Genomic DNA, 19,884 nt, shown 5'->3' with positions numbered 1-19,884 from the left:
AAACCACCACACGGATCAATATAAAGAGTATTTACAACATTATAGAAGGCTCTTATATTCATTCCTATTCATTACACTCCACCTAAAACGTAACCGCTGTTCTAACTTTCAACACCATAAACTAGTTTTGTCTGTTCTTGAATTTTATATAAATGGAACCACAGTTTATAGTAACTTGTGTCTTGATTCTTTTTGCTTATTTTTATGTATTCAATATTAATCTATGTTAATAGGGCACACTAATCTATTAATGTGTATTAACACAGAATATAGCTGGTACTTTTCCCTTTTATATTGCTGTGTAATATTCCATTGCTGAATATATTGCATCTTATTTATCCTCTCTTGGTGATGCACAATTATGTCGTTCCAGTTTTTGGCTGTTAGGAATAAAGCATCAGTAAATACTCTGGTATGTGTTCCTGATGGATGTAAATAGTCATTTCTGTTTGGTGTGTGCTTAGGAATAAGATTTCTAGGTCATAAAATAAATGTAAGTTCGGCTTAGTAGCTATTGCCAGTTTCTCAAATGTGCCTTTCTAATTTATTTATTTTTCTATAAAAGAAATTGATTTATTGGGAAATACAACTGGAAAGATTTATTTTTTAACAATGTTTTTCATATTAATTGAAAAATATATATACATTTATTGTGTAAAACACGATGTTTTACAATAAATAGACATTGTGGAATGCAAAGATGAGCTAATTAAAATGTGCATTACTTCACATAGGTATCATTTTTGTGGTGAGAATACTTAAAATATTAGCTTTTTTTTTTTTTTTAAGTTGAGATTTAAAAATAGAGAAGGTAGGCAAGGTATGATGGCTTATATCTAGTACTCTGGGAGGACAAAGTAGGAGGATTGCTTGAGTCCAGGAGTTTGAGACCAGCCTTAGCATCATGACGAGACCCTTAAAAATACAAAACTTAGCCAGGCATGGTGAAATGCACCTATAGTTCCAGCTACTCGGGAAAGTGAGGCAGGAGGATACCTTGAGCCCAAGAGTTTTAGGTTTTAGTGAGCTATGATCATGCCACTGAACTCTAGCCTGGGAGACAAAGTGAAACACTGCTTAAAAAAAAAGAGAGAAGGTAAGAATTTAATAATGATAGAATTGTTTTAATTTAAATAATGGAAGCTACCAAATTTTTCTTAGGGTGCAGATATAAAAAAACAAAAATTTACAACCTAACATTTAAATTTCAGAATCTAATTTTCAGAATTTCTTATATACACGTATTTCTTAATATACACACTCATATGTACTCACACACATCGTAATAATTTAACTGTGTTATTAAATTAAAATAGAAAACAGTTATTCATTCACCCCCCCCCAAATTTCAATTAAGAAGTTTTTCTTTTTTTTTTTTTTTTTTTTTTGTAGAGACAGAGTCTCACTTTACGGCCCTCAGTAGAGTGCCGTGGCCTCACACAGCTCACAGCAACCTCCAACTCCTGGGCTTAAGCGATTCTCTTGCCTCAGCCTCCCGAGTAGCTGGGACTATAGGCGCCCACCACAACGCCCGGCTATTTTTTGGTTGCAGTTTGGCCGGGGCCGGGTTTGAACCCGCCACCCTCGGTATATGGGGCCGGCGCCCCACTGACTGAGCCACAGGCGCCGCCCCAATTAAGAAGTTTTTCATTGACAAGGTATTATTGTATTGCTTTAGATGTTAGGACCACAGTAGATAAAATTGGGAAGTTCTCTGTTTTTAATAGATTTGACATTCAAGACTAATAAGTAGCCAATGCATAAATATGCAAGAAAAGTATTAAAATATATAATAGTTTAAAGAGCTAAAAAACTTTTTATAGGAACTAAGAGTGTGGAATTGATAAAAGAATAAACAAATGATTTGAACAGAATAGAGAGCCCTGAAATAGCTCAAACAATTACAGTCAACTGATATTTGACAAAGGAGCAAAGGAAGTTCAATGGAGAAAGAACAGTCTTTTCAACAAATGGTTCTGGATCAATATGCAACAAAATGAATCTAGACCAGACTTTATACCTTTCACTAAAATTCACTCAAAAAGGATCACTGACTTAAATGTAAAGCCCCTTCCCTGTAATGAAAACACATCAGATCGAACATTGCATTAAATAAATGGGCCTTGTAAAATTGCATATGATACTTACTTTTCATAATATTTGTTGTAATAGAATTTAACTTGTGTCTACAACTCCACTTAGCCTAGGCATATTTTAAAGTGTTTCAATTTCATTTTACGTTCTCTGAAAATTTTTAATTACAGAATTGGAAAGAAACTATCTCTTAGTAGACAGAAAAGTTAATACAACTGAGCATCTTGGTAACTATAGTAAATAAATACACACATATTTCTATTTTTTAGATTTGGAGAACTTCATCTAAAATATAGGCTAGCAATGATGGGGAGTTCAATAGTATGATACCACATGATAGAAATCAATCACAATCTGGCAACAAAAAAAGGGTAGTTTGTTTCTGTTTGTTTTTAAAACTCTTCTTAAAGCTGGCAAAATGTAACAAATGTGCCAACTTTTGCCTCAACATTTTAAGATGAATGGCTAAAAGTTAGAAAGCAAAAAAACAGCCATAACTTATTTAAATATGGCAAATTAAGTATATATCACCCATTTCTAAAGAAGATCTCAAAAATTAACAATTTTTAAGTAACTTAGCAAAATTACTAGTCTTTGAAACTACTACAAAAGAGATTACTTTGTTTTTTTTTTTTTTAGGAAAAACTCAAATTACATAGAATAGTGGCCTAATAAAGAATGTCAGGATAGCTAAACAATCCTTTGAATAAAATATAATTCAATGGCATGAAATTTATACCTTGATCACTCATGTTAAAACTTTTCATTGCAGAAAAATATGGCTGCTTCTTCAAAATAAGCAGTATTAGAAAGTATATATTTGCTTAATGAAGAAGGCATAGTATTGCTGGAATGTTACACACAGAATGTGACAGCATTCACTTGTCTAAACCATTCTAGGATGCTTACGCCTTGGTGTAAGCTACTTGCTGCCAACATTTATCAAGAGTAAAATTGTAGTTATAGGCTGAGCCGCACTCTCCTTTTAAAATTTGACATATTCATTTTGTGGTAAACATTTCACCTATTTCTGAAGTTTCACTATTTGCAAATTCATTTTCTTTGTATAGAATATATTTAATGTTTGTACGTAATATTACTTGTTCTCAGCTTCATGAACATTTTACAGCTCTAACCTGAACAAACACCATGTTGTCAAACACATCTATAGAAAGAAGACGGATCTGTTGCATCTTCTGGCAGAGCTCTATAACTTTATTTTTATTTCAAAGGTTCTTACCAACAAAATAGTTACAACATAAACAATTCCTACAAGATTTACATTGTGCCATCTGATTTTCCATAGTTTTTACTTTGTGTGTTTTCTGGGAATTGGCACTTTTACCTTATATATGGGGAAGTTTTCTAAATGCTTTTAAAAAGACTAAAACCATTAAAATGAGAAATACATCTAAGTGTTCCCTCACTAAATAGTAAGGCTATTAAGTCACTGTAAAGGCAAACAAAGTCAGGCTTTGTTGGATAGTTACAAAAGTTAGAATTGGAATTGTTTTTCTTTAGGACTTTTATGAGTTGCCTGCGTAGGAAAAGTTAAATTACTAGTTTTCTTTCACCTGCTTCTGTCATTGGTGAGAGGTCCTCAGCGTCAGGATGCAAACGGGGCATGGTGGGAGACAGGCGAGGAGGGCAGCACTGGGGAGAGCTTTGGGAGCCTTGGCAATAACCTTTCAGTTTATTCCAGCGCTGAAACCAGAGAGGGGAGAAAACTGAACCTTGACCTGTCGCCAGCAGAGACTGGGCGAGGGGGGCGGAGGGAGTGACGGAGCCCGGCAGGCGGCGCGGTTGGAGGCGAGTGCGCGCTGCCTCCACACCCGGACGGCTGGCCTCTGCTTTCAGAGCACTTTTTTGCACAGATCTTCCATTCTCAGAGCAGCTCGCTCCCTAGTGGCTTAATTTACAATAAAGGAAATAAGGACCCCTAAAAAGCACTTCTGAGGAGTTACTTGGGGGGGGGGGGGTTGTGAAAACGCAAAGGTTCTCTGGCACCAAGAATCTCTGCCTCTTTAAGGACGCGGAAAGGCTCCTAGGTGAGCCTGTCCCTCGCACCTGCAGGTACGCACGCGCACAAGCGCAGCCACGGCGGCCTTTCCCCTTTCTTTGGCTCACCCAAGTTCTCTGTTTAAAACTTACTTCTTCCTTCCAGCGTCACCTACCGTAGCGCATGTAATCTGTGTGCCCTGTTTGTGACTGCACAGCTCATTCTCGCGGCAGGCGGGGAGCTGTTGCTTCTGCCGAGGCGCCCTAAGCGGGAGGGCAGACAACACGCCCAGGGCGACCGTCGGCGAAAGGGCGACGGACGCGCCCCCTCCAGCCCTGTCCTGCGCCGCACTCCCTGGCGGCCCAGGTGCCCACTCACAAACATAGTGCAAAGTTGGCTCAGGGACGGGGGCTGGGCGAAGGGTGCCCGGAGGCTGGAACGGCAGGTCCCCCAGCCCCGAGAGCCCCTCTGAGCCGCCGCCGCCGCTGTCACCTCCTCGCCCGGCCGCCCGGCGCACCCCGAGCCTCCGGGGCTGCTCTGAGCCGCAGCTCCGAGGGGCGGCGCCGTCCCCGACCCCAGCCCGCCTGTCGCCTCGTCCTCCGTCTCCTCGCCACTGCAGCGGAGGCAGCGATCTGGCGCTCCCGAGGACTCCGCGCCACTCTCCCTCCCAGGCTGCTGCCGCCGCTGCTGAATCTCCGGGGGCCGCGCCGGAGCCGCCGCCCGCGCGCACTGGGCGCGAAGGCGGGGGCGGGGGAATTCCTGATTCTCTGGCGGACCCTGGAAGTTGTCCTTAAATAAATATATTGCCCGCCTGTGGCTGAGCAGCCTCCTCGTCAGAGCAGCATGTGGACTGGCTCACGGGGTCCCCTCCGTGCTCTGTGGCTGCCGCCGCCGCCGCCTCTGTCAGCACAGCAGCTGCCGGCAGGAGCCCGGCGCCGGGTGAGGAGCGGGGACGCGCGACCGCCGCGTCCTCTGCCGACCGCTTCTTCTCTGGAGGTGGCAGTCACTGTCGCTGCTGACAAACCAGCCTGCGTTTCCAAGGCTGGGCCAGCTGCTCACCTGTGAGGAGTTGAGACTCTGCGCCTCCCGCCCGGACCCACATGGCTTGTTACCTGGTCATCAGTTCGAGACATCTCAGCAATGGGCACTACAGGGGCATTAAAGGAGTCTTTAGAGGACCCCTCTGCAAAAACGGATCTCCCTCTCTGGTAATGTGAGCGCGCGCGCACGCACACACATTGACACACACACACGGAGACACAAACGTTCAGAATAAAGAATAAACAGAGGGATTGAGAGATGTCCTGATACAGCGAGTTAGGGGGTAGATAAACCTCACCAATAGGCATGTTGTGTCTGTTGATACAACTTATTGACAGAGGGGTGTGTTTACAGGTGTATTTTCAACACAGTCTTTAGGATCTACAGTTCTGTGGATGTAAATATTTACTGTATGCAGTTAACTGCAGGGCTGTGAAAGGTGGCTCCTTTGGGCTGTGTTAACTTATGAATCTGCTGATTTGGGTAGTGTAGAAAGTTTGCGTGGCACTTTATAATGTGCTTTTGTGAAGTCAGCAGTTGAGATTAGTTAAAAATGCTATTGTTGCTTTATAAGAAAATAACTCTTTAAAGATTTTGCCTCAGATCATTGGCAAAAGGAAAGATGCTGGTCAAAACGTGGTTGCACCTAAAGCTTAACTATGTGCATTCTCTAAGGGAAGCAAAAAGAGTTTTGTGGATAGGATGGTTATTTTGTATTATTTATGTATTTATTAACATACAATTTGAGCGGTTGCTATTTAACAGACTATTTGATTTCGTCACTATTTGATTTATTCTAATAATTTTTAGAGAATAATTTCGTTTGGGATCTATGACTTAAATATCTCCATTCATTCTGTGGTACATACTATAAACTAATGTTTAAGGATTCAAATGTGTTTCAAAACTATGTATGTGCGTGTGTAAGTTTTGGGCTATTACTAAGTGATTAAGTATCTGAATTTAAAGAGCAACTTTTCTAGTTTAATATGAAAAGCAGTATTTCAAGTCTGTATGATATAAAGAAGAAACGTTTAAATTGCCTCATTTTTATTTTTTACATTTGGTGCTTTTCCATCATGGTTTAATGCTTCATTAGCATGAATTATTCAAAACTACAATATATTATAATAACCTTTGATTAAACTCCATATGTGATTTGCATGAGAAACCTAAAATTAGAAAGTACAAGTACCCAGAGATTTTACTGGGATTCCTTATGACAAAGTATTTCTTCACACGCTTTTGTGTTCTGTAAAAAGTCCTGTGGGTTGTTTTATTCTCCTAACTACTATATGTAGTGCTGAATCAGAAGTGATACACAGAAAATTTTGTTTATATTGTTACTGACAATTGAACTCCCAGGGGTTGAAGGGACTTGGAGAGTTCTATCTGAATCAAGTCCACATTTAAACCTTTTGATCAGCAGATCTGAATATTTTCTGTTTTTAAATATTCCCAGAATGGAGTTTCCATAGTCTCAGCACACCACTTTAATGTTTAGCAGCCCATGGTGTCAGGAGAATCTTCCTTACTGCAAACTTAAATCCTTCCATTTTCTCTTTAAGTTTAATCTGTTTTGAAAACCTAGAATGTTCCACCTGTCTTATGGACATAATTTTCCAGGGCTTTGATAATCTGTTTTTGCCTCCCTTATCCACCCTTTGGTTCTGGAAATCTGAATTGGATGGTGTGATGTAGTCTATCTGCCTTATTTATTCTTAGGATAAAGGGATCTTTACTTCACAATACTCTCACTATTTAGCTCTACTTAAATTACTTAGATTACATTGTTAATCTTCCAAAATCTCTAAGGTTTGCAGAGGAAATTTCTGTCACATGGTCAAAAGGTGCCCTTCCTTCCCCACCCTGGTCATTCATCTCCCAGGAGCTTGATTGGCCCCTTAGGGATGTGAATGTGAAAAGACAGCCTTTCTGTGTGCTTGGCCAAGGGGGCTGATGGGCTCCCCAGGTGTTTTACATACACAGAACTCTATTTCTATTCACTGTGGGCTTGTTTTTACTAAAGTACTAATTTATTTACTTTGTTACCTAGGCTCTACACTTTGACTCACTGTGTGGTTCTCTCTGACGTGTACACATTCGGGGGTACTTAAATTATGTATGCATCATTTAAAAACATCAAATCAGCCTGTATATGTACTTCTTCAATGTGATTTGATTTATTTTGTCTCCTTTTAGATTTTACTATGGAATTTGCATGGCTTTTTTAAGGTTTCCATGGCTTCTCACATAAACTGGGCAGTACGTGAAAAATTGATGTCTGTCCACTCTCTGTCATTGGCCTGTTGTTGAGACGAGTCTTCCATCAAGTTGGGATTCTCTTCTCATTTATTGCTTGACACTTTAGTCTTTTTCCCTAAGTTAAAATGGGTCCCTACATTTTGGACCCTAGACCCTTGTATAATTTCCTGGTCTGGAAGACTATATGTTTGCCTTTATTATTTAACTGTGAAGCGTGAAACTAAAAATTGTGATTGTGTATTTTTTTTTTTTATTCAGTAACACACATTTATTTTCAGGTTGACATACATTCATCAATTTTCTCTTCAGTATAAATATTAAACTCAAGGATCCATAAAATACATTTATTTATTTATTTATTTTAAAAAAAACATAGCTACTCTGACACTACCTTTTTAAACTTAGTATCCAGAGTGACCTAAAATTGACCTCTACATCAATAACTTTAATTACTTCCACTCACTGTCAGTTTATCTAGCGCCACAGATTGGGATACTCTTGGTTGATTTAACTAACGTTCATTAAATTTTCCAATACTTCAACTTTGATTCTCAATTTTTTAATCCAAATGTACCTCCTCTTTCTTTCATTCTACATTTTTCTGTTTAAATAAAGCTGTTTAAAAGTGGTATGTGGTATTGATAGTCAAAAAAACCCAATTATCGAATAAGACTAATTTGTAGCTCTTTTGTAGAAAGGAAAAATGCTATGCTTCCTTTTTGAAATAATAAGTTTCTCATTTTTAGTTCTGATACATAGCATAAGTACACATGTAGTATAGTATAAATGTACTTGGATGATAATGTGGATATAACATTTCACTGCCTTATCTATAATAAAATTATATAGATATAATTTTTTAGTTACATAAAGTAGTTGTATGGATTTGTTATGTCCAAATCACATGTGATATTAAACGAAATGTAAAAAAATAGAATGAGTGGGGCGGTGCCTGTGGCTCAAGGAGTAGGGCACCTGCCTCATATGCCGGAGGTAGTGAGTTCAAACCCAGCCCCAGCCAAAAACCACACACACACACACACACACACACACACAAAAAAAAAATAGAATGAGTGTATTTATATTTTTCTTTCAAAGAATTTCACTTAAAAATATATTGAATCATTATGTGGGATTCTTATAATAAATACTTAATGAAGTTCTTGAGAAATAAATAAAGCATTTTACCCCCAAACAATTTTTATAGATCAGTAAACTAAAAATCTTGGAGTGAAATTCAGCTTGTATCTTCGAAGTAAGAACATGGAAACATCTTATATATTGCATCTCTCATTTCTATTCTTTTTTAGTATACTGTTTTTTCATCATAATTGGAATGTGAATGATTGATTGGAGATAGTTTGTGTTACTTTAAACCCAGAGAAAGATTAAAGAAAATAAAAGAAAGGAAAAGGAAAATAAGAGTATTGCACAATGTTTAATGGCAAAAGTCTCTATTGTTAGAAAATCAACGTGCATTCTATAACCCTTGATTCCCCACCCTTTCTTAGCTCTAAAATACTATGGCTAAAAATGGAAATGTAAAAGTATAGTATGCGATACACACACAGTCACAATATTCAATAGAGATACACATTGTTATCTGTGATCAGCATAAAAAGTTACCTGTATACAGGGTGGGCATAAAGTTCGTGTGCAATTTAAAATAGTTTACTTACAAACAAACTTCATGTCCACCCTGGATTATACAGTCTTGTTAATAATAATACTTTTTAATAATGATTGTAATAACTTTTTCACAGTCATGAAGAACAGTCTGTAGGTAAATTCTTCTTTTCATTAACTCCTTGGTTTGTCTATCACCATGTTTGAATTCAGTAAAAGAAAATTGTCTTCTATGTAATATAAAAAATATATTTGAATTCTTAATTATTTCGTGTAATATAAAATATCATCTCAAAATTAGATTTGTTTGAGTATAGTTTGTCATAGTTACTTAATCTGTGTGTGATTAGTAGTAAGACTATCACTGTGGGTACCTATTGATACGTATTGATGAAATATTAATAATCATAGCTGTATACTTTATATGTGACAGATGCTTAGCTTATTATCATTCTTTTGATATTTCTTAAGAAGTGCTTATTCCTGAAAGCACCAAAGTTAGACATCCAGGAATAGCCGTTTTTAGGGTGCTGATAGTTTTCCCCTAAGGCACTGGATGTGAAGAAAATTCTTGAGATTGTCATCTAAGCAATAGATCGGGGTCCTTGGATTCCATTTTTATGTTTAGTCACCTTATCCTAAGTTATATATATAATTAAATTGCCTAATAGGAGATGAAATATAAATAAACAGGCATTTTAAATGAAATGAAAATCCACTTATTTTCCCTTTTAAAAATTTAAAATGTATATAAATTGTAGGAAAGCTGAATTACTTTGAAAGTGCATCCAGATATCTAGAAAACTTCTTAAATGAGGAAATGATGGCAGTTACATACTTGTCCTTTTTCCCCAGATGCCTATAATGTCTGATTGTGTGTATTTTCATTATGCTTAATAAGTACATGTTAGACACATTAAAAAATGTTCTCAAACTGATGCAGTTTTCATGTGCTAAATATAATTATGAAGACATGCCCTCCCATAGAGAAGTCACCTGCCTCCTCTTCTTGAATTCATGAATATATAATATCGCCTTTCATGTTGAAACTCAGATGTTTTCAATAAAGAAGACTCACAATTCTTATAATACATTTTTTTCTTTCTTATGTCAAACATAATGTTAAGCAACCTCCTTTCTTCTCATTACCTTTTCAAACCTTTCTTCCTCCTGCAAATAATTGATTTCAGAAACTTTGGAGTTAGCATCTATGCTATCTAAAAAGTGTTAACTTTCCAGGACTTAAAACACTTGTGTTCATTTAACTTCAACACGTTTCACAGTAGGAAGCATCAATTCAGTATTTGATTGCTATAATTTATGGCTTTTTATTAGATTATAGATTGTTTATTTTATAATTATAATTTGATAGTTCAGATACCTTGATTTTCCTTCTTTCAGATATGCAATTTAGGTATACTTTCTATTTGGGTTTCTGCTCCATAATGTGAAAGTAAGATTAAAATACATTGACATTATTTGCAGGCTATATGGTGTATGGTATTTAACACAGAACTTAACAATCTGTAGTTTTTGTTAAAAAAAAAAAAAAACTTAGCTGTAACTGTGAAATCTTTGTTGTTTAAAATGTATACATTAAAATACACATTATGTGTTAGGTATTAACAGATCTCAAAGTATCAGTAGGTTTAAGGCTGTATTGGCAGCAAGGAGCAAGCAGAGTAAAAAATATGTATCAAATAACTTTGTCAAGTCCATTTCAGTGTGAAGTTGGTTTGTTCAAGATATACATTATCATAATAATTCTTGAGTGTATATGTATATATTTCATTGAAAATATTTGAATACAAATTGAACTTAGATTCTGCTTTGCTTGAAAATGTGTTTTGGTTGCAATAAATAAAGTTTTCCATAAAAATTCAGGTAATCCATATAAAATGACAGGTGACAACCTTTTGTGGATAGATTTTCAATCAGGTTTAGAGAGTGGATAAGGTCTAGAGAGAGAAATGAAATATTTGTTATGTTTTCAAAAAAATATAATAACTATGGCGATAATAAGGATATACAAATTCCCAAGTTACACAGTCTGTCTTGCATTGGAAGTACTTACTGAATTTGAAAAGAAATTCTGGAAAGATGAATTACTTTTTGTCTTGCACAGCATTTTCAGTTGTAACTAAGACATTCTGAACTTCTTGAAGAGAAAAATGTAAAAGAATGCTATAGAGCTTAAAATGGAGATGGGATTTACCTTTTAAAATATTCACTAATGATGTTAATTTTCCTGAGATGGACCCCTGATAACATTTATTAAATTAAACTTTTCTTTAAATTCAAGTTGGTATCTAAAATCTAATCATATACTCCTGAAGAACTGAAAATATGTAGTTTTCTTCATAGAAAAGGAGCAGTATGTAGTTAATTCTCTCTTTGCTTCTTTGGCTGGCGGGAAGTCCAGAGACAAATCTGTTCTTTAGCAAAGTGATTGAGATTGATGTTGGCCTTAAAAGCAACATGATACACCCATCTCTGTTTGTTTCCTATGTCCAGTCCAGCTCTTAGTTTATTTCCCATGGCTCCCATTCTTTTAAAATTTATGTTTTATTGTTTTAATGTATGTAGTTCCTTTCAGATGGCTTAGGTCTATTGTGAAAACAAGTTGGGTTACAAATATATAACAAAATACAGAATTTCCAAATATAGGAATGCCACTCAGCACTGGACAGCTTTGAGAATGATTCATGGAGAATATTCAGTTTGTTCATTTCTAGCAAGTATAATTAGGGCTGCCAATTTTTTTGCTTTGACAATCGACAATTTCCTTTTGGCAAATTTTATTTTACTTCTGTGTGGGCATAAGAGGCAAAATATAGCTTATTTTGAAACTGATAACTGCCAGTGTATTTTTTCTTAAACCATCTTCTCCCTGTCTATTATTCTTCTAGCCATCAATTCATATTCTCTTCATTCACATAATTATTGATTTTTCAATATCGTTTTTGGTTTACACATAAATATTGGCATATACTTCGAACTCTAGGGGTAATAGCCTGTGCAAATGTGAAAAACACCCTGTTCCGTTTGCCTCTCACCCAACCATCCAAGTTCTTCTCTGTTCACCATTCACATGTAATGTTCCTCTCCAGCTCAGAATTTAGAGCTTCCCCCACATCTCCATTGAGAACCCACCTACTGGTGTTCTTCCCTGCCCTTCTTCCCACAGCGATTAGTCAGCACTTCACTTGTCCTGTGTACCTCTTCAGCACCAGACAAATACGATTTCCCCTCCCTCCACTCACATATGTCCTTTCATTTTGCTATGAATAATTATATTCTCTAGCGTCTTTCTTGGCAAGCAAAGGCTCTTTGCATTTTCTTTTTGTGAATGAAATAAATGTTACATTCTAAGCAGAAAATGACCATAAGGGATCTTTTTTGAATGACAGAGGATGATGGCTTCAGTTCAGGAAGACCGTTCCTGCTGCTTCCTCTGAATATGCAGTGAAGAGACACAGAGGTGGCCATATTGATTACATTCACATTACCTAACATTGTTTAAAATCCATGGGTGGCATTTCAGAGTCTTCATGATCCATCTCACACCTACATTTTCAGCTTTCATTCTATTATGCTACCTGATCATGTACTCCAGTTATACTGACTCTACTCAGAGTTCTTGATGACGATGTGTCAAGAGCATTACAGATACTGTTCCCTCTGCTAAAAGTCCTCTTTCTCCCTTTATTGGTTGGACCATGTCTTATGTATTCTTAACTGAGGCGATCAGTCCTCATGTGACTCTATGCTGAGTTCCCTATTACAGGTCAAGTGCACTTCTTACAGGCTGTCATTACATCCTTTACTTGCTTGATTATGACTGAACTGTATTTGTTTATTGGTTTCCATTTTGCAATGGTATATGAAATTCTTGGAGTATATCTTCTGCTATCCTTATATCTTCAGATCTGAGGATAGTTTCTGCTTTATTATATCTGAGTCATTAACAAAGTTTTGAGATTCACAAAAATCAAGAAACATAAAATTTGCATGGATGGAAACTAATGAAACCCTCCCAGCAACACTGATTAAGCCGAGCAAGTTAAAACTTGCATGGGTGAATCAGAAAGGACGCTGTCAGCTATGTTTCTTGGAAGTAAAATAATGGACCATAACGTAGCCTGTCTCAGAACTTTCCTACTGACCTATATATTCAATCAATATTTGTCAAATGAATAAATGGATGTATGAATCAATGAATTATGGCCAATATAATATTAGATTCTTCATCATTTAGGACACTGTCACTGATGTGTTTGACACAACAGTGTAGCTGGGATGAGAAATGTTGGAAATTTCCATTTAGTCATTGACCTTAACATTTATGTTATGATTTAAAAGCTGGTTAACCTTACTGAATTGCTGTGAGTACCTCTTATCCAACTTTACTGCAATAATTCTCTAGAGAAGTAGAGGTAGCTTTTTAGTTTTGCTATATATTTATTTTGAAATTAATGAAATTTAAGGAAATCTTAAGTATATCTTTAGAGATGATATACAACATCCCTAAACAGTAACTTATACAAATATTGATTTTTATCTTTTTCTATAATGAAATTTATATAGATATATTTAGCCTCACTATTGGCACTCTTAATTTATTACTTTTGACCAGTGATAAGGGCATGGTACATGGGGATCAGGAAGAAAGGCCCTAGGAAGTTAAACTGCCCCTTTACAAAGGGCAGTTTGAGTAGCCAACAGCAGTAGCCTGCTGTTGCCATTGAGTAGCAGTTTTATGACCTGTCATATCTTTGGTTTTCTCTTCTTCCCAGTAGCACAGGATGGCCCCTAGTATGGTGACCTGAGCCTAGGGCTTGACACCCATTGAGTAAATATCAGCAATTATTATTGCCAAGATTGTGTGTGTTAATGGGTATGCATATATATCTGATGTTGCAGTGAGGAAAAATTTTCAAGTCTTACAAAACTACAATTGGGTTAATTTTCTTTTTTCAATAGAAATTTAACTGTAAATATGTTCCCTTTGGTCCTGGTGGTAGTTTCATGAAGATTATTTTTCCATAGAGAAGTTTTTCTCCCATTAGTCAGAATCTTTCAGAATAGTGACTGTTCTATTGATGGATAAAGTGGTAATTGTTTTCATGGCAATGTTTCTTTCTCTAATATGTACCAAGATCATTTGATCAATCACTACAAGTATAATTTAATACCTACTATTAACCGAAATTGCACTGTGCTTTCTTCCATACAACGATTTCAGAACACCTTTTGCAAAAGACCACAGGAAACAGGACTGGTATATGTAAATAGATGAAATTTGTACTCAAGTTGGTTAAGCTGCATTTTTTCATTGGCATATATTTAATAGTTTCTGAAAAAATGGATTACAAGTTAGGAACTTGATAATTCCCTTTCTATTTAGAAGTGTATAGGGAGTGTGTAGCAACTTTTTCTTTTTCCTTTGTTGAGAGAGAAGATAATTTCCTAACCAGGAGCCACTATACTCTTTGATATATCCACATCCTGGAGCAGTCAATTCATTCCAATAAGGCTTTATTTGCACTTGTCTTTTCGTGGGTAGTCAGAATGTGTCCACTGTCCATAAAAGGAGCTTAACATCCTTCTAAACAATGAATTTTCTCTAGACTATCCAGTTATTTAGGGTGGACAATACAGAGAAAGAGCAATACTCTGAGGGCTGTAGAAAGTCAGGCTCAGTTTATAGTCAATCTCTAATAAAAATTAATGTTTTTACATTTGTTCACAGATATTTGATTCTTAGCCTTATTTATAGAATCTAAACATTAGAAATATTCTTAGAAATCTGGTGTATACTCCTGGTATATATGTTAAACATATTATAATGGTAGGCAGAATGATAGCTTCCCCTAAGATGTCTGTGTTCTAATGCCCCTACCTATGAATCTGATATGGCAAAAGGAACTTTGCAGATATGATTGAATTAAGGAGGTTGTGAAGATTATCTTGGATCATGCAGATGAACCCATTGTAATCACAGGGGCCCCTGTAAGAGGGAGCCAAGAATGATTAGAATCAGAGACTTTTGAAGATGCTGTGCTGCTGGATTTTAAGTTGAAAAAAAGGTCCAGAAGCCAAGGAATCCGAGTAACCTCTTAAAACTGAAGAGGCAAATAAATAGATTCTCCCATAGAGCCCCCAGGAAGAAAAAAAATTACAGCCTTACTAAGATTCTGATCTTAACACAGTGAGGCTTCTAACCGAAAGGACTGTAAGATAATAAATTTGTGGTGTTTTAAGCCAATAAATTTTTGGAAATTTGTTAGAGCCACTAAAGAGGAAACTAATACAACTACCCTTAACATGGGTGAACATTTCTACAGTGGGAGAATCCCTGCTCATCCAGGTGATTTACCTGGGACACTAATGACTTAGTGTCCTTCTGCTTCTACCCAAGTGTCTCTGCCTCCTGCAACATTTCACTCACTGGTTCTCAGTGTGCCCTTTTGAAACAAGAAAGTAGAGAAGCAAGAACTCCCTCTTTAATATTGCATCCCTTTCAAAATTTAGAGACAGTGGCAATTCTTTATTATTAAGTCATATGAAGGATGAAATGTTTGTGAGAGCAAAGAACATCATCTGCCATGTATATCACTTGCATTATTTTTTGTATATTATTGAAATTTCTCCAATTCAAAATGCTTTATTATACATTTTAATGTAATAGGAGGTATGATGGTTCTTATATTCCTTGTAAGATGATAGAATCAGTAAAACATTATCATATATTTAGAAAAATACTGTTCCTACTTTTAAATACTTCTACTTTTTTCCAGATATTTCCTTTTTATATGATATACATTCTATGTCCTTAGGGCAAACTTAAAAATATAAAAATCAAATCATTTTAAAGGCATGTCTTAATCATATCTTCTTAGTTTATTTAGTCTTTCATTTATAGATTTATAGATTCCTAGGGGGGGAAAGCATTAGTTGGACCGATTGAAGTAATAATTTTAATTTCATAAAATTCCAACAATTTTCAGTGCTAGACATAGTGATATGTAAATGAAAAGTTGCCTTTTAACTTTTATATTAAAGATAACATAAAATTATTTCAATTATATACAGCTTTTTTTAATGTTCTAGATGTATTTATACATAATTATGAGTCTTGGAAACCTCATTTGTGCCCCTTACCTGGCACTACTCCACACCAAAGGCAACCACTATCCTAATGCTAAGTATTATATGATGTCTAATTTTTTTTTTTTTTATTGTTGGGGATTCATTGAGGGTACAATAAGCCAGGTTACACTGATTGCAATTGTTAGGTAAAGTCCCTCTTACAGTCATGTCTTGCCCCTATAAAGTGTGACACACACCAAGGCCCCACCCACATCCCTCCATCCCTCTTTCTGCTCCCCCCCCATAACCTTAATTGTCATTAATAGTCCTCATATCAAAATTGAGTACATAGGATTCATGCTTCTCCATTCTTGTGATGCTTTACTAAGAATAATGTCTTCCACTTCCATCCAGGTTAATACGAAGGATGTAAAGTCTCCATTTTTTTTAATAGCTGAATAGTATTCCATGGTGTACATATACCACAGCTTGTTAATCCATTCCTGGGTTGGTGGGCAGTTAGGCTGTTTCCACATTTTGGCGATTGTAAATTGAGCTGCAATAAACAGTCTAGTACAAGTGTCCTTATGATAAAAGGATTTTTTTCCTTCTGGGTAGATGCCCAGTAATGGGATTACAGGATCAAATGGGAGGTCTAGCTTGAGTGCTTTGAGGTTTCTCCATACTTCCTTCCAGAAAGGTTGTACTAGTTTGCAGTCCCACCAGCAGTGTAAAAGTGTTCCCTTCTCTCCACATCCACGCCAGCATCTGCAGTTTTGAGATTTTGTGATGTGGGCCATTCTCACTGGGGTTAGATGATATCTCAGGGTTGTTTTGATTTGCATTTCTCTAATATATAGAGATGATGAACATTTTTTCATGTGTTTGTTAGCCATTCATCTGTCATCTTTAGAGAAAGTTCTATTCATGTCTCTTGCCCATTGATATATGGGATTGTTGGCTTTTTTCATGTGGATTAATTTGAGTTCTCTATAGATCCTAGTTATCAAGCTTTTGTCTGATTGAAAATATGCAAATATCCTTTCCCATTGTGTAGGTTGTCTCTTTGCTTTGGTTATTGTCTCCTTAGCTGTACAGAAGCTTTTCAGTTTAATGAAGTCCCATTTGTTTATTTTTGTTGTTGTTGCAATTGCGATGGCAGTCTTCTTCATGAAGTCTTTCCCCAGGCCAATATCTTCCAGTGTTTTTCCTATGCTTTCTTGGAGGATTTTAATTGTTTCATGCCTTAAATTTAAGTCCTTTATCCATCTTGAATCAATTTTTGTGAGTGGGGAAAGATGTGGGTCCAGTTTCAGTCTTTTACATGTAGACATCCAGTTCTCCCAACACCATTTATTGAATAGGGAGTCTTTCCCTCAAGGTATGTTCTTGTTTGGTTTATCGAAGATTAGGTGGTTGTAAGATGTTAGTTTCATTTCTTGGTTTTCAATTCGATTCCAAGTGTCTATGTCTCTGTTTTTGTGCCAGTACCATGCTGTCTTGACCACTATGGCTTTGTAGTACAGACTAAAATCTGGTAAGCTGATGCCTCCAGTTTTATTTATTTATTTATTTATTTATTTATTTTTGTGACTTTTGGCCAGGGCTGGGTTTGAACCCACCACCTCCGGCATATGGGACCGGCCCCCTACTCCTTGAGCCACAGGTGCCGCCCCCCCAGCTTTATTTTTATTACTAAGAACTGCCTTAGCTATACGGGTTTTTTTCTGGTTCCATACAAAACACAGAATCATTTTTTCCAAATCTTGAAAGTACGATGTTGGTATTTTGATAGGAATGGCATTGAAAAGGTAGCTTGCTTTGGGAAGTATAGACATTTTAACAATGTTGATTCTTCCCGTCCATGAGCATGGTATGTTCTTCCATTTGTTAATATCCTCTGCTATTTCCTTTCTGAGGATTTCATAGTTTTCTTTATAGAGGTCCTTCACCTCCTTTGTTAGGTATATTCCTAGGTATTTCATTTTCTTTGAAACTATGGTGAAGGGAGTTGTGTCCTTAATTAGCTTCTCATCTTGACTGTTATTGGTGTATACAAAGGCTACTGACTTGTGGACATTGATTTTATATCCTGAAACATTACTGTATTTTTTGATGACTTCTAGGAGTCTTGTGGTTGAGTCTTTGGGGTTCTCTAAGTATAAGATCATGTCGTCAGCAAAGAGGGAGAGTTTGACCTCCTCTGCTCCCATTTGGATTCCCTTTATTTCCTTGTCTTGCCTAATTATATTGGCTAGAACTTCCAGCACTATGTTGAATAGTAATGGTGACAGAGGACAACTTTGTCTGGTTCCAGTTCTAAGAGGAAAAGCTTTGAGTTTTACTCCATTCAGTAAAATATTGGCTGTGGGTTTGTCATAGATAGCTTCAATCAGTTTTAGAAATGTGCCACCTATGCCTATACTCTTCAGTGTTCTAATTAGAAAAGGATGCTGGATTTTATCAAATACTTTTTCTGCATCTATTGAGAGGATCATGTGATCTTTATTTTTGCCTCTGTTAATATGGTGGATAATGTTTATGGACTTGCGTATGTTAAACCAGCCTTGCATCCCTGGGATGAAGCCTACTTGATCATGATGAATGACTTTTTTGATGATAAGCTGTAATCTATTGGCTAGGATTTTGTTGAGAATTTTTGCATCTATATTCATGAGTGAGATTGGTCTGAAATTCTCCTTTAACATTAAAAAGAGTTTTTGTAAAGAACATGGGGCTGGGTAAAGTCTCTCACGCTTGTAATTGTAACACTTTAGGAGGCCAAAGTGGCAGGATTGCTTGAAGCCAAGAGTTTGAGACCAACCTTAGCAACATAGTGAAATCCTGTCTTTACAAAAAATGCAAAAATCAGCCAAGGTGTGTGCCTGTAGTCCCAGCTACTCAGGAGAATCGCCTGAAGCCAAGAGTGTGAGACCAGCATGAGCAACATAGTGAGACCTTGTCTCTACAAAAAATGCAAAAATTAGCCTTCATAGGGTACATGCCTGTAGTTTCTGCTACTCAGGAGGTAGAAGTAAGAGGATCACTTGGGCACAAGTATTTGAGGCTGCAGTGAGTTATAATGGCATCACTGTTCTCCAGCATGGGTGACAGAGCAAGACCTTGTCTCAAAAATAATACAGTAAAATAAAAAACGATAAAGTAAAATAATTGAAAAAATACAAATTGAGTAGCAGCTCAACTGACAGAAAACTACTGAATTAAAAATCCCTGTTTAGGGGAGTGGGTGTGTACATGTCATTGGACAATGCTTCTGTAGTTCCACTTTTCTGCTGCATTTTGACCGAAGCAAACTTGCTCACCATTTGAAACAAATGAACAAGAGCATACTGATTAGGTGAGAATGAATGCATTTATGCTTAATAAAACACATGGTTTATATCCAGGGTGACATCTGTGAAGTATTTCATTATCTTTCCTTAATTTTACAAAGATCCAACCATCATATAGATTTAGAAATGTCTTGCAAGTGGATAGAAATGACTCTGTTGAGTTTTCATTATTCAAGAGGACATGTGAATTATATATTTAATGGTAACATAACATTAAATGATTAAAAGAAAGAAACCTCCAGCTTGGACTTCTCATAAAAATGAAATGTATGAGCAAATGATATGTAAACTTTATTACAAAAGTTGTTATAATTTCAGAGTATGTGTGAAGATAAAATATAAGTTTGTGTTGCTATGGCAACAAGATTATTGCCAAAAATATAAAGCCCAAACAATGCTTATATTAATAAATCC

At 36.5% G+C, this 19,884-nt stretch overlaps 1 protein-coding gene across 1 annotated transcript in view; it reads left to right on the top strand.

Moving 5' to 3' along the window:
• Nucleotides 1–4,792: 4,792 nt before the first annotated feature.
• The window catches only part of ZNF804B (zinc finger protein 804B), a 552,310-nt gene continuing 537,218 nt past the window's right edge, over nt 4,793–19,884 (top strand). The window contains exon 1 of the mRNA XM_053608698.1: nt 4,793–5,301. Within this exon, the coding sequence (XP_053464673.1) occupies nt 5,194–5,301 (108 nt within the window). The 5' untranslated portion in view covers nt 4,793–5,193. The remainder of the gene's footprint in view (nt 5,302–19,884) is intronic.

The sequence above is a fragment of the Nycticebus coucang genome, chromosome 11, assembly GCF_027406575.1.
Source record: "Nycticebus coucang isolate mNycCou1 chromosome 11, mNycCou1.pri, whole genome shotgun sequence".
NCBI classification, from domain to species: domain Eukaryota; kingdom Metazoa; phylum Chordata; class Mammalia; order Primates; family Lorisidae; genus Nycticebus; species Nycticebus coucang.
Note: the sequence above shows the minus strand (reverse complement) of the source record. Positions and strands in the feature narration are given on the sequence as shown.